At 34.0% G+C, this 16,047-nt stretch overlaps 1 protein-coding gene across 1 annotated transcript in view; it reads left to right on the top strand.

Annotated features, from left to right (window-relative positions):
* The window catches only part of LOC128856920 (putative uncharacterized protein DDB_G0282133), a 39,963-nt gene extending 23,916 nt beyond the window's left edge, over positions 1-16,047 (top strand). The window contains exons 3-11 of the mRNA XM_054092364.1: positions 6,380-6,776; positions 6,909-7,021; positions 7,266-7,704; positions 7,842-8,030; positions 8,139-8,327; positions 9,864-9,968; positions 10,378-10,429; positions 14,779-14,894; positions 14,986-16,047. Of these exons, the coding sequence (XP_053948339.1) occupies positions 6,380-6,776; positions 6,909-7,021; positions 7,266-7,704; positions 7,842-8,030; positions 8,139-8,327; positions 9,864-9,968; positions 10,378-10,429; positions 14,779-14,894; positions 14,986-15,147 (1,762 nt within the window). The 3' untranslated portion in view covers positions 15,148-16,047. The remainder of the gene's footprint in view (positions 1-6,379; positions 6,777-6,908; positions 7,022-7,265; positions 7,705-7,841; positions 8,031-8,138; positions 8,328-9,863; positions 9,969-10,377; positions 10,430-14,778; positions 14,895-14,985) is intronic.

The following is a 16,047-nucleotide window of genomic DNA, read 5'->3' as shown; positions in this document are numbered from 1 at the left end:
ACTACAAGTCAAAAAATGGCTTCTCGATCGGTTAAAAAAGAATAATAAGAAAATGTTTAATAAATCAACTCAATTCTAAATATAACACTAAAAATAAAAATAAGGAGGTACCGTAGTCACGGTACAGACAAGTACAGTTCCATGTCGAAATACACTGTTACGCTGGAATGAATTCCGTAATAACAGAATACGAATGCCGTAATAACAGAACATACAAGTACAGTTTCATGATGAAAAAATTAAAAAAAGTGTAATACCCTGGCATTTTGTAGATTTTTCAATAGTTAAAAAAAAATTAATGAGGTAAAATCAGCTTACCCTACCCAGAAGTTCTCTAGAAATTTTAATTAAAAAATTTGAATTTAAAAATTAGGCATTTTGTTGATAACTTTTAATTTTGTTACATTTTTGTGTATTTTGTACAGAGTTTGCAACTTTGATTGATAAAGTCTTTGTTATACAAAAACTAACGAAAAAATTGAGCATGCAATATTTTTCGAGTATTGTGAACAGATCAAGTGACTTAATTATGTGACCACAAGTGCATGTACATTACATATGTCGTGTCCATCTCGATTCCATTATGCAGTTACAAGTAACTGTTGTGCAAACATATTTAATATACCTTAGATACACTCGTCGTACGTTGGGGATAAAACTGGGGGATGGGATATAGTACTTATAAGATGAAAAGCTGTTTATAACACCTGGAAGAAAATGAGATAAACCCAAGGTACATTAAATAGTTAGCAGCAGTTGGTTGCCATTTTTATTTTTGTATTTATTTAGTCTCTAAATTGTGAAATTTTGCTTAAGCTACTGTAAACTGTCAATCTTTGTTTGCAGATTTTGGCATTCTATGGACCAAAAGCAAAAACAAAATACATTACTCCTTTGGTTTGCTTTACTGCTGCTGCGTGTTTAATGTGCCTTAGTAAAACCCAAACAAATCTGTGGACTTTTAACAAAACAACTTATTTCTCTTCAGCGGCTTTTGGCTTTAGAACAGTAATCCATGGGTTTATTAATTTAAATATTGCATTAAAATCGATAAATTGAATGCTTAACAGGACCAAAGAGCTAAGCTGTCTTCAGTTGTTTTGTCAAAAGCTCACTAAAATCTGTCTGATTGATGAGCTCAGATGAAGTGGCAAAACTGTTGTGCTAATTAGATGATGAATGAGTCGTAGTTACTTAACCCCTTGGGTACGGATTTATTAGAGAAAATATTTGCTTGTGGAACGGATTTAATTTTTGGTTGCTTGGAGTAGTGTGTAAAAGCAGTGCATTTTACGTAAGAATTCATTTATTTCTAAAATATTGCTGACATCTGTATACTACCTACTACTAAGATGACTTGAGGTAAATAGAATCGCAACACAAAAATAAATAAATAAAAACAAAACAAAACGAAATGGAATAAATTCAAGTTATAACAAAAAAACCAATTACTAATAATTATGAAGAGTGTGGTATTTTCCAAGATTTCTTCAATCCATATACAGATTTCTCAAAGTCACTTTCATTAAAAATTTCGTTATACCCATTATTATAATTATATATAAATTTTATATTTATATATTAAAATAAACACACCAGAACTTATTATTTAAGTTTGTCCTTATGGCCGGCGGGCCAATTAGATGTCCTAAATTCAGTAGTTTTCGCGAAGCGTTGTAGGATGAGAAAAAAAAACAATTAGCCAAATGAAGTTTTGGGGATAGTTTAATATATATTTGAACTAAAAAAAAAAATTTGTACAATCTCCAACAATATATTGTAAGCCGAGTTATCAATAGATTCCCAGAGCGCCTTGCCACTGAAGTATCCAACTTCTGTACAAGATACAACTTGCAATTTTCATCTGAAAACAAAAAAAAAAAAAGATTATTAATTTTGATGTAATTATCCTCGATGTGAACTAAGAAAATTGGGAGAAACACGTAAAATTTTTGGGGAAGGTAGAAAAAAAAGTGGTTTTTCAAGGAAAAAAAAACTCTTCAACTGGGTAAAAAAGTCGCTTAAACGCATTTTGAATGAAATGGATAGCTCGTTTAGTTTTTTTGCAATCGTGTACATAAATTAGGTAAAATCGTGAAAATGAAAAGCCGAGAAAACGCGCTTCAAAGTACAACAATAAGCGCACGGTTGCTCGACGCCGCACTACGCTCGGCTCTGTAGCTCTGCAAATACTTGGAATTTAACTCTGAAAATTTGTGTCTCATGTTCTTGAATATCTAAGCTATTGATTTCAGGAAAAAAAAAATCGATTTTTTTGACCTTTTAATTGGCCCGCCGGCCTTATTGCGCGTCCCCCTACACCGTTCATTCTTTAACATCAAATAACTCTAACTATACCTCACTCACTTACTCTTAATTCTGACTCTCTGTTGCTGTTCTCCACAATCGCTATCATAAAATATATTTCTTTTTTCTGACATAATAAGTTGGAGTATCACAAATAATGTTCACCGAAATACTCTACCTGCCTCCTCTATTAGGACTGATTGAAGCTACGATGAAATGAATAGAATTTTGTGTGCTAAATATTGTCTAAACTCAAATTACGTCTTAGACACGTCAACCGCTCCCAGGCAAACAAGTGCATGATGTGTCTCAGACGTCAAATGTACCCAAGGGGTTAATAAACTCAACTTTCACTTGATCACATTCGCAGATAGTAAAAGTTCCAGTGTTTATTTTGTAAATGAATTGCGAAATGAAATGCGAAATCGTGTTGGCTTTCCATTACTACCACGAAAGGTTTGCATATAATGTCCAAGTGCGCGGACATAATTTAAAAATTATCACCTACAAATGTAGCCGATATCTCAGCCTTTTGATTTATAGTACTTCTTATTTTATTTTTAAATTACCGTTAAGAATTAATAGCAATATTTAACGTTAAAAATAAATGCTTATTTTTTGCGTAAGCTTGAAAAAATGCCCTATTACACACCCTTTTTTTTTACTTAAATACAAACACCGAAAAGCAACGATATTCATTTATAAACACTCATTATTGGTTGAGCATTTCATTTAAAGCTTGTTTTTTACGAAATAATATAATAATATAATAAAATTTATTAAATAAAGTCCTGTCAAAAGAACGATTTTCCTGAATGTTCTATAGCGACCCTAGGAGGTTAGAACTTTCATAGTTATAATGGTGGGTCTTTACTCCTTCTAACGGCCCTCATCCAAATACATTGTGGTAGTAATGGAAAGTTTAGCCGAATATATGAGGGAAAATAGATTATTTATGCATTATCCTCAATCATTATGAACGCACTTGAAAAAAAAAAATATTTATGAGTTTAAATATGCAGAGTTTTCCAATAATGGTGGGTAGAAATGTAATGAAGCAAGTTGTGTGTTAGTTATTAATAAAATTATTATTTTTTATTTGAAAGAGCCAATTACGCCATTATGTATGGAATATGTCTTCGAAGATGAAGATAACTGTAAAAAGGTAAAGTAAAAGGGTGGATGATTTCATAAACGTATTAATGCAAAGCATCATCTCACGGCGGAATGCTAATTCCACGTCTGAAGAAGTGTTAATATGTTTTGAGTTAAATAATATTTTTGGATTTTAATTTTCAATAAATACAACATTTAAACCCGATTATAATACAAATGCTTAATGTACTCTCAAAAAGTATTATATCACCAAGACCAAACTATTTCGAATCATAGCTGAAAAAGTGAACCCTATGCAATTTATCGATAGATAAGTTTGTGAAGAAATAGGTGGCGCTCTTAATTTTTCATGTTTGCTCCGTGAGCCAGAAACAGATATTGATTGTGTCAAACATATTTTTGTACCATTTTCCAGCTGATTCTTCTCCCTATCACAACGGATATTTATGTATTCCTTTGCCATATTTTTATACAAATGGTCCGAACTTATATGAAATAGAATAAACCTGCTTATATTAATCTCTAATTAATTATATGTAACATCAAATATATGATTTAACTGATTTTAAAATCTCCGTGCATGGAATTATGTGCCTAATTAAAATTTCTTTTTTTGTATTTATATACATACGCACCATAGAAAAAGTTATTAATTATTCAGCTCCACATTGGATGAGGCTGTAAATTAGTTAGTGAAATGTCTGCTCCTAAGTTTCCCTTCCATACTCAAGTACATCAATTATAAACGATGGCATTATTCTGTAATAGTGTTCTTGGATTTATACCCTGGAAATTCAAACAAATAAAGGGATGACTTTGGGACTTTGTGGATATAGGGCTTTGCCGTCAGTATCGATACACAGTATGTCAAGAATAAGTTTTGACATTGAAAATAAATTAAATTTTTCGATTTCAATAGCAAAAAATTGGCCTCTTTATTTATCTTTGATTTCTTTTTTGTATTGTTTCATATTTATTCACAGCATTTAAAGGAAATTAAAAAAAAAAGCTTTAATTTATTTTCAATGTCAAAACTCATTCTTGACATACTATATGTTTTTATATATGTGCATTTTAACCCACCCTTTATGTACCCCTCTAACATGTGAAATCTTTAGATGAGGGCAAACTATTTTCCAGCCTTAGTCTACCCAATTTTGTGAAAAAACCGTAAAAGGTGCATGAATGATAAAACATTCATTAGGTCCATTTTTGCAGTGGCAAGTTAACTCACATTCGCCAGTTAATTATCGATTTTGATTTTCGCACCAGCGAGTTAACTTAAGATTTACTGCTCAACATGCATGAGCTAACCTTTGGTTAACTAATCGTGATTAATGATTGTTGGAATTAAAATGCAATTGTAAAGATTCAATAAAAAAATAATTAGTTTCGTGTTCCCATTTCTAGAGAAAAAAAGTTGCACGTCTTTTTCAGATATTTAGTTATTTGGTTCTAATTACACTGTGGAACAAATTCAGGTTAGCAAAAATTAGGTCCATTCTGAGAGTGGCGGGTGAAAATAGAGGCGAAATTAGAAGACCCGTATCGCGCCGTTTTTTTATGTTAGTTCGAATTTTTTTTTTAATCGGCCTTCGAAGTTCGAAATCGGAGTAAAATTGTTTATATGGTATTTTGGCTATAACTCGTCGACTAATTGATATTTTTTCAATCTGTAAAAGCCAAATTATTGCTAGAGACCTGTGCAACAATTACAATTTTTGAAAAAATTGATTTCGAAAATTTTTGTGATACTTATGAAACAATATACTGAAAATCGGCATTTGACTGCAAACTTCGAAGGCCGATTAAAAAAAAAATCGAACTAACATAAAAAAACGGCGCGATACGGGTCTTCTAATTTCGCCTCTATTTTCACCCGCCACTCTCAGAATGGACCTAATTTTTGCTAACCTGAATTTGTTTCACAGTGTTATTTGACTTTTTTACATTCAGTTTCATGTTCGGAAAATGAATTTTTAGTAAAAATAAGCAAAATAAACTATGAAAAGAAGCTATTTTTCTTGTTTCGGTTACACTGTGGAACAAATTCAGGTTAGCAAAAATTAGGTCCATTCTGAGAGTGGCGGGTGAAAATAGAGGCGAAATTAGAAGACCCGTATCGCGCCGTTTTTTATGTTAGTTCGAATTTTTTTTTAATCGGCCTTCGAAGTTCGAAATCGGAGCAAAATTGTTTAAATGGTTTTTTGGCTATAACTCGTCGAATAATTGATATTTTTTCAATCTGTAAAAGCCAAATTATTGCTAGAGACCTGTACAACAATTACAATTTTTGAAAAAATTGATTTCGAAAATTTTTGTGGTACTTATGAAACAATATACTGAAAATCGGCATTTGACTGCAAACTTCGAAGGCCGATTAAAAAAAAATTCGAACTAACATAAAAAAACGGCGCCGATGTGAACCGATATGTAGGTTAACTCACTTACGTGTATCTGAGTTAAAGTTATCCACAGGTTAATTCGTCACTGTGAAAATGGCTCTGAGTGGTTTTTTAGATTAGATTTTCCAAGCAAATGGAAAAAATGTAATAATGAATATTTGTATGCGGCCCAAAATACCCGTACTTTAAAGTCCATTGGAGAATTAAAGTGTTATGTACAAGCAGCTGTTTCTCAGCGGTAATTGAGTCATGCATATATTGCATTACATACTTATATTTAATACTGAAAGATAATCGCGCAACTGCAACGCCTATGAATGGAAATTGTTGCATTAAGCCAATTCGTCGATTTAAAGACAGTTTCATTCAGACATGGCGCTTGACAGTTCGTATTTTGGTTCGTGTGTTGGCAATGTTTCAAGTTATACTGTAAAAATAAAGAAGAAATTATAAAAAAAAAATATTGCAAGTTAAGCTGGAAATGACGATAGTGTTTGCAAGCCTACATTAATGATTTTTAAAATTTTCAAAATACGAAATTAATTGAACAGCCCCGGAAATAGCAGAGATTATGGAGATGACTTCTTTCGACCTGTCCAAGTAATAGATTATCAAAATAGCACAGTCTCCCGACCGAAAGTAATAGATTACGGGCATAAGGGATCTAGTGCTAGTGGTTCGCTTTCCAATCCCTTTAATACGAACGCCTTCAGTTTTACGGATGAATTTAAACCAGTAAAAACTTTTGACTACGGACATTTGTCCAATCCCGGGATTAATAGATATGGCAACAAGCCCTCGATTGTCAATCCTAAGAAAAAAAATAAGAAAAAGAAGAAGAATTTTACGGCTCAACAAAATCGCAATGCACCTCAAGATGATTGTGCAAATGGAACGGCAGCGCCTATTCCGGAGTATCAGCAAGAAAACACTGAAACTGAGAATAAGGTAATAAAAGAGTACCAATTGTTTTTTATTTGGATGAAACATACAAAAAACAAAAACTACATAATCAAAAAATATAGCAAACAAATAAAGCTGAATAAGATTTCGATAAAGTAAACGATTAATCCCTAACAGAGTGAGGACGATAATTCACATCAAACTGCAAATCCAACTGAAAGAATCAATTCCAATGTAAGTTCCCCGAAAGGAACTAACGAAGAACTCGAAGAAATATCTGACAATGAAGAGTAAGTCAGCCTCTAGAAAGGATCCCATTAGAGCTCAATGTTATTTGTTTAGTAAATCGTTCGGCAAATGGTATATGATGGAAGATCTCGTCTCTATACAGCAGCCAGAGTACATATTCACGAAAAAAGAAAATATTGGCTCCAATTCGAACGATTAACACGAACAAATGAATCGGGCTCAAATTTATATTTTAAAATTTTTCAGTTCCCCTGATGTATAATTTGATTCCGTTTAATATTGTAGCAATTTGGAAAACAATCGTGACAATGACTCCCCGGCACCACCACCACCACCTATGCTCACATCGAATAAACCATTTATATGCTCAGTACAACACAATGCAACTGAGCCGACTCATTCGCTTTTCCCTTCAACGGCGGCTGCTAATGAGAACATTCCGAATATTCCAAGTGGACATGTGCAAATGTCATTTCCCAGTATAGAAAACAAAAATACCATAACCGTCGACGAAATACTGCTCAACCCGGGCCGTTTAACGCGACCCAAAAAGGTTTGTGTAATATTGCGTGGTCCTCCCGGCAGCGGAAAGTCACATGTCGCGAAGTTGATTAAAGAAAAGGAAATAGAAATGGGTGGTAGTAACCCACGCGTTTTGAGTATCGATGATTATTTTCTAATTGAAAACGATTATGAAGAGCGCTGCCCGAAAACTGGCAAAAAGGTGAGTCGCAAGAAAAAGCTAAGCTGCCTTGAGCGGGCATAAATTCATTTCAGATATCTCTGTATACCAATGCTTAATAAATGTTTAATTGTTATATTTGCTAGAAAATGTTATTGTTGTGCTTTTAATTTATTTAGATACCGAAAAAAGAAGTTCTGTATGAATATGACGCCGATATGGAGGAGACATACATGCAATATTTGATAAAATCTTTTAAGAAAACAATTTCAGATAATTTATACGATTTTATCATAATCGACTGCAATAACAATTCGTTGCGCACTTTAAATGAGTTTTATTGTCACTCGAAAGATTCTGGTTTTATGGTAAGCATTTTTTGGCATATTGGCATAAATTGGGAATGAAATTACCTAACAATGTTGCATATTCTGCTTTGCTTTGCTCTTTTTTATCTTTAATTAATTGCACTATAGCCTTATATTGTTGACTTGCTGTGTGATTTGGAGACCTGCTTGGATCGCAACACACACGACAGATCTGAAAAGGATATTAAGGCAATCATTAACACTTGGAAGCCAACACCGTTTCACTACATTAAACTGGACGTGGCATCCTTGCTGGAGAACCTGGTTGAAATGGAGGATGCAGAGGATATGGTGATGGTAAATAGTTACAACTCCTTATATTTCATCTGATCCCTATAAACTTTTTCATTCTGCAAATCTACATACATTTATGGACTTAAGATTTTTCTATAAGATGCAACAGTTTCGTAAAACGAGATTAGTTATTCATATTTGAAAGCAAATGCAAATGCATTGCTCTATGTAAACAAGTATTTATGAATATGCAGAAATTATTGTAAAATAATTAATTAACTTTAAAACTCTTCATCAATTCAGCGGGTCAGTATATGTCCCCACCCTCACCTGTACAGTAAAAAGCTTTCGAATATTCAATTACCTAAAAACACTCAGTCCTGAAATACTTGATGTACAATAAAATTCTATATAAAACACATGAACTTTGCCCCCTTTGACCTTTGTAAAACGCGCCCACTATTGTAGGCTCCCAAACTTCTTTGTAAAGACATGCGAAAAATTATACTTCTTCTATTCATCTTTCTATTGATTTTTAAGAAGAAATATAATTACATGTGCTTGAGGACTCGCTCTCCGCACTAAGCAGCTAATGGTTAGATCGATCGTGTTTACATTTGACTTAATATATAATCTCTGGCAGGCCTTTAAAAATCAATAGAAATATAAAGCAGCTGAAATAATGCAAACAGCCATAGCAGTAGCTGCTGTCATAGTCAACTTGAGTCAGCTATCACTACAGCAGCATTCCCCCCCAACTTGTATGGGAAGCATTGTATGCTGTTACAATAACAACAAACGTTTATCTGTAAACAAGTTCATTTTGAAGTACTATTCATTTGTACGTTTACGCTGAGAATTTCAGCCGGTTTACATATGAATGGTTGGAAAATAAATATTAACAAAGGAAAGAATAATTTGGATTAAATATTGTGAAATAAAGTCTGTACCGTTTCATCGATTGGAATTGCTTACCGTTTAATAAAACGTAAACAGTAATCTGAGCTAAGGTAATAGGAGCTACTTTCCCGAAAAAGTGAAGTGGCCAGCCCCAGTCCCTTAGTACACTTCACAACTTCCTACCCTCTCCATAACTGAAATGAATAGCAAAAAGCTTTTGATTACTAGTATTAAGTGCTCTGTGTAATTTTAGTTATTTAGTGTAATTAAATCTTTGATTTTTACCCTCCATATGACCCCTTTAGAAAAATTTAAATATGCTAGAGTATTAATGTATTCTGACATACTATCAACATATGTACAACTATATATTAATTAATGTATTGGTCGAAACTGATTTTATAATCATGAACAACTTGAAAACTGCTGCATTCTCTTGAAAAAAAAAAATCAAATTTTACAGAAGCATAAACGCTTTCCTACTATGTGCAAACAAAGAAAAACTAATGTTTATGAAATAAGAACACTATGCAACTTGTTTATTAAATGCGTTTATACCACAATTATATTTTGTATTAGAGGAATAAGTTCTACGACTTGATGAATATACAACCATTGATTTAAGGTATCCGAATTAAGCGTATTTAGAAACGCAAATGGAATTGCATTATTTCATGGCCCCGAATGTTTTCATTGCAGGATAATAACAGCAATGGCGATGTGCCGGATGATAGTAATTTAACGCAGCCGCAGGCGGATAATGAAACTGAAGATAGCAATGAAGCTGCTGATACTATGGCTAGTGTAAGTTGATAACGAGCGATTTGATTTAAAAATATGTACCTACATACCTACATCGACAGCATTGTAAATACGCTACATGAAATTGCGAACGATTCTCAATAGCTCAGGGCCCATATTTTATAACTCTTCCTTACTATTATTGCCGTCACTATCCATTTATGACTATTGACTCCCCTCGATATTTTTGGTGTACTTTACTAAACGTAACACCGCAGATTGTATGCCAATTTTTATTGCTGTTTCTAAATGCTTTTTATTTTATTGCTTCTTTTATACATAAGATAAAAGCGAAAACAGCTTTGTTAAAAGTTGTTCCAGTGATATTTATCCTCTTTTCAAAGAGTTCGTATCTAAATTAACTATTTTTGATTTTAACATTATTTTATACATACCAACATTTTCAAAACAGTTTGGATTCTTAAAGAGCAAATGGGAAAATGATACCTCATCTGAGAACTTAGGTAAGTGTTTACTAGATAAAAAATAAAATAATAAGTTAATCCATATATGCATATAGAATATATTAAGTTGGCCAAAAGTACAAACATTTCTAAAAATATATATGAATCTAAACCCTCGTGCAGAAAGGTGTATCCATTAATGTTTGCCGAATGGCAAAGTTGTTTCTAATAGCGGTTGCCCCTCGGCAGGTAATGGCAAACCTCCGAGTGTATTTCTGTCATGAAAAAGCTTCTCATAAAAAATATCTACCGTTCGGAATCGGCTCGAAAGTGTAGGTCCCTCCATTTGTGGAACAACATCAAGACTCACGCCACAAATAGGAGAAGGAGTTCGGCCAAACACCCAAAAAGGGTTTACGCTTCAATTATATATATATAAGATATATATATAAAACTGAACATGTCGGCAACATTACAATTTCGCATGATTTAGGAAGTAATTGAGTTGTGACATATAAACGTGAAAGAAATTTTAATTTGTCAGCCTTGCGAGAGTTTGAGTGCAAACCTGAATCACTCTATCAACTTATTGGGTATGTACAGTTGTGTTCAAAATAATAGGAATGACACCGGTTTCTAGTGGAAGGGGAACTCCCAACGATCATTTTCCCCCATCAGCCGATTCGGTTGATCACTTGGCAGACGCTCCGCGCGGGAAGGATCATTACTTTTCAATCAAACCCTGTAAGAAAAATAGGAAAAACATATATTTGAATACAAAAACTCAATAATCCACTTTTCAAAATAACAGGAGTGTAACACAAAACTCCATAAATCAAATAATAAAACAATATTAAACTAATTTTTATTAGTTATTTGCGTCGGGCGGCCGCCGTACCCGAATCGTTGTTGCATGATTACCATTACTTCATGCATGAAAATCAAATAATATTAGAAAAGGTGTTTCTAAAGTTGACGCCCCCCGCCAGGCAATGGCAAACCTCCGAGTGTATTTTAGCCATGAAAAAGCTCCTCATAGAAACCATTTGGTGTTCGGAGTCGGCTTAAAACTGCACGTCTCTCCATTTGTGGAACAACATTAAGACGCACATTACAAATAGGAGGAGTAGCTCGGCCAAACACCTAACAGAAATGTACGCGCCAATTATTTATTTTATTTTTATTCGCGTTAGTTTTCCTAATATTTCGTTGAAAAACCACGATTTTTTATTACTGCTCCGCATCTGCGTGGCATGGCATCGCTGAGATCACGACACCCTTTCTGTAGAATTCTCTTCCATGTCTCCAAGACTGTGTTCCATAGATCTGTGAAGTTTGATGATCTACGATCGGCAACACTCTTTTTTTTTCTATCCGTACATAGATTTTCAATAGGGTAGAGGTCAGGTGGCTAAGTAGGCCACGCCATGTCCTCAACTCCAAATGGCATATTCCTCAGTGTATGGCTGCGTTACATTTTTTTTAAATTTCCCTTATATAATATATCTGCCGAACGATTCTTTGTTTTATCAAGTGAATTAGTCCAACGTCGCTACTTCGTCCTGCCATAAACTTTGTGACAAATTTTACAATGCATACGGCAAGAACAAATTCGCGGAAAAAAGTTCCGTTATTTTTGCTTTTGTTCGTATGCATTGTCTACTCATAAATTATGGTAGTGGTAATGGTTGCACGGGTTAGGCTAAGGCCTTTATGCACTGCGACCAGGATACGCGCCTAATTACTTAATTATAATTATGTAGTATACCGAGGAATCGAACCAGCTCCTTAGGAGGGGTCTTCCTCCTCTAGTGGGTAAGAGCCCAGGATTCTGTGTCTCCTGTGGCTCTGTTGGAACTTACTGTTTCGAGAATGCTTGTTTACCACACGATCAGTGTCTTTTCCAAATGTCTGAAGTGTCAGACAGAAAAAGAAGTAGTCATCCTCGGGTGGTTCAAACTAGTGCAGTCCTAAAAGCCGTTCGCGAAAAAATGCGCAGAAATGCTTAGACAGCAGAAAACCATGTCCAGTGCAATGAATGTGTCGACCAGTTCCATGTCAACTGGTCATCTTTTGACAATGCGCTTGAAGAAAATTAGACTCAACAGATGCAAGCAACTTCTTCCGTGGCACGCGGTCAACGGACATGAAATTATTATTTTCATAGATGGGACAATTTTTACTGTTGAAGACGTTTTCGATAAACAAAACGTCAAAATCTATGCTAAAACTTGAATCCATTGGACTACAGTTTGTGGTCAGAATTGGAGAACATACCCTGTTGAAGATCTCACAGCAATTTGGAGAGTCTCAAACAATCTTTGGTTCGAGCAGCGACGTCAACATCCATGGAAACCGTGCGTGCTGCAATAGCTAAAGATTTGAAGGCTTGTGTAAAAGCAAATGGTGACCATTTCTAATGAAACGAAAGTCTTCAAACTTTTTACTCAGAATTTTTGGAAAAATTTTGTACAGTCCAATCGTGATAGTCCGACACATACGGAACCGACTCGTTGTCGGATTATCAGATATTCCGGACTACCGAAGGTTCCATTTAATGACACGAAAAGACAGAAAAAAAAATCACATCAACACCGTCAGAAATCGCGAGAGAACTGGCGTCGTTCAAATTCAATGACAAATACGTTGTGACCGGGAAACAAAACACAATCCCCCTCTGCTGCTCTGCTACGACTGATCAAAATAAAATAATGCCAATTGCATCCATAGACGTTATGAGGTTGTCGGATTACCGAACGTGTCGGATTAAGAAATGTCGGACTATCACGATTCTACTGTATATGCAGTTTTATAGATGATTGCATTTTAGTGCAAGTTGAATAAATTGCAAGTTTCAAGTGGTTCAAATATTGCGTGGATTTTTGGCAGTTTTTTCTGCGAACGGTGTTGGGTGTTTTCTTCCATTTAAAAAAATATGGAGTGGCTTTAAATAAAGAAAATATTCAAGACCGCCACAAAAAAAAAATTCTCGAAAATAAGTGTGATTTACTGTACGAAAATTCAATGATCTATAAAACTGCATAACCAAAATTTTTCTAAAAATTGTGAGTAGAAAGATGGAAATTTTGATGAAAATTTGCCGAATTTTTACAAATTTTATACAAAGTTCGAAACTTTGCTTTATAAGGTTTTTGTTGTAGTATATATTTGTATAAAAGAATAATTGAAATTAAAAAGTAAATAAATAAAAGGTCAAAACTGATCAAAAACCGTTACTTTCTGTTGACGTTGACTGTATTTATAAGGTAGGGGAAAATCCATTATTTTTGCGTAATATTTTTTGCAAATGGTTTGAAACAGTTTTATGGTAGATCTTTAGCTCCTAGGTAATGCTACGACTACTAACTTTCCGGTCAACTTGGACTATTTCTCTGTTTTTATTGACATTATCGATATTTTCTTTTACATGAAAATGAATGAACGAAATCGACGAAACCAAAATTGCACGAAATTAGCTGTTGCAGTATCGGCGCTATAAACACCCTTCACAATTTCAGCGCCCTGGGTTGCGTTCTCGCCTTTATCAAAGAAAAACTTTAAAATGTACCTAAAAAGCAAAATAATTTTTTTAGTGTGAAATGACACCTTGACAACGAGCATCAACTTTTAAATTGTTTAATCGATACTTTATGAGACTTCGGTCACTACAGCCATCTACCGAGAAAATAATGGATTTATTTTTCCCCAAACTAATATATAAATTGACGCTTACACCGTTTTTGGGTGTTTGCCCGAGCTCCTCCTTTTCATAACAGAAATACACTTGGAGGTTTGCCATAGGCTACCGCGGGCCGAGCACTATTATCATACAAGAAACTTTTTCTTTCATTTGGTGTTTCATGCACGGAGTCTCGAATCTACGCACTTTCGAATGGTAGTGACGCACTAGCCAACCCATTCAACTACGGCGGGCGGACACCCACAAAGTTGGATGATTAATTTTGTGTCACCCTGTATATATATATGTTTAATTATAACTGTTGTTGTTGTAGCATCATAAACATTCCACTTACATCTATGGGGAATGCAGCTGAAGTTACAGTCCTTCGCCGGATATAAATCCAGGTCGTTCCGGTTACGTAGAACCGAGTGTCTGCCCACCTTTTAGCTGAAAAGGTTGTCCACAGTTGTCAATTGCGGAAAATATAACCGTAATTGGCATTTAATCGATGATATAATATTTAGCTAAACTAAGCGAAAACTGATTTCTAATTCTAACTGTAAAACTCTATGATGCAATTAACCCCAAAATTTCCATACATATGGGCCAACTTAATTCAACTAATTTTGCTACTTTTGTGCTTAACTCTTTACAAATGGATTTCCAATAAGAAACGGATAGGTTTGTGGATCTGAATTAATTACCTTTGCCTTTTATCTTAATACAGCCCGTTTGGATGGTACAAATAAATTGATGCAAAAGCGTAAGGCGGCAACAATGGAAGATTACCTGCAGATAGACGATTGGGAGCCCCCAAAAACTAATGCAAACGGAAAGAAACGCGTACGTATATTAATTATTTTTCTTGTAAAATGTATGTATGTATCGTAATGTATCGTAAACTGATTTGACAAAAATTATTTTATTTATCCAGGTACGATGGGCGGATATCGAGGAGAAGCGTGCACAGGAAAAGATGCGTGCGATCGGTTTTGTTGTTGGTCAAACAGATTGGAAGCGCATGATGGATCCAAATGCCGGAAATCGTGCGTTAAATAAAACGAAATACATTGAACGAGTCAATAAGAGGCGATAGTTTGTGCGCGTAAAAGATATGCGAAAATAATGAGGAAGAGGAATTATGCATTACGTACACACAATTGAATGTGTATTTTTCAGAATGTGCTTTTCACTCAATAATCCTTAAATGTTTACTGTAGTGTAGTACAATATAGTAGAGTATTTTTAGAAATGGTACATGTAATCGAACTATATCCATTCATATGATATACACTCGCGGTCAAAATAATAAATACACGACTACTTTTTTTTTTTGCGCCTCCATAATAAAAAATTTCATGCATTCGGTATATGAAGAAAATGCACTACATCGTCAAGGGGGAATTTTTTCCTGAAATCAATGAGAATTTCAAGCCAAATCAAATTTGCACTCTATTAAAATTTTATGTGCTATAAAACTTGGTTGCCTTTTAGTTTGAAATCTAGTTGAAATCTTCATGAAAATTTGTCAATTTTTTATAGATCTTTTACAAAGTTTTAAACTTTTGTTTATTGTAAAATGAACAATATTTTTATAAAAAGTTAAACAAAAAAATAATAATAATAGTAAGCAAAACTATTCAAAACATCGTGTATTTATTATTTTGACCATGGGTCTATGTCATATAAGGTAAAATCAGCATTATAAAGCATTTTAAATTTAATTTTAGTATTTTAATTCAGCAGTGCTCAACAAATTTAACTTACTGAGCTAAACGACAAGAACTTCAGTAAAAAATATAACATATTCCGAGAATGATAAAAAATTGATTTTTGAACCGCATGCATTTTGGTACAGAGCAATGATGAAAATCTTATTAAGCGCCTTTGCACCGCAATATAAAAATACCTGCGTGCAATACCTTATGTTAGAGAATACTGTTAAAAAAGAAAAAGAAAATAAATAAATTAAATGCGAAATTCAAAGTTACAAAGC

This window comes from Anastrepha ludens, chromosome 3 (assembly GCF_028408465.1).
Source record: "Anastrepha ludens isolate Willacy chromosome 3, idAnaLude1.1, whole genome shotgun sequence".
NCBI classification, from domain to species: domain Eukaryota; kingdom Metazoa; phylum Arthropoda; class Insecta; order Diptera; family Tephritidae; genus Anastrepha; species Anastrepha ludens.
Note: the sequence above shows the minus strand (reverse complement) of the source record. Positions and strands in the feature narration are given on the sequence as shown.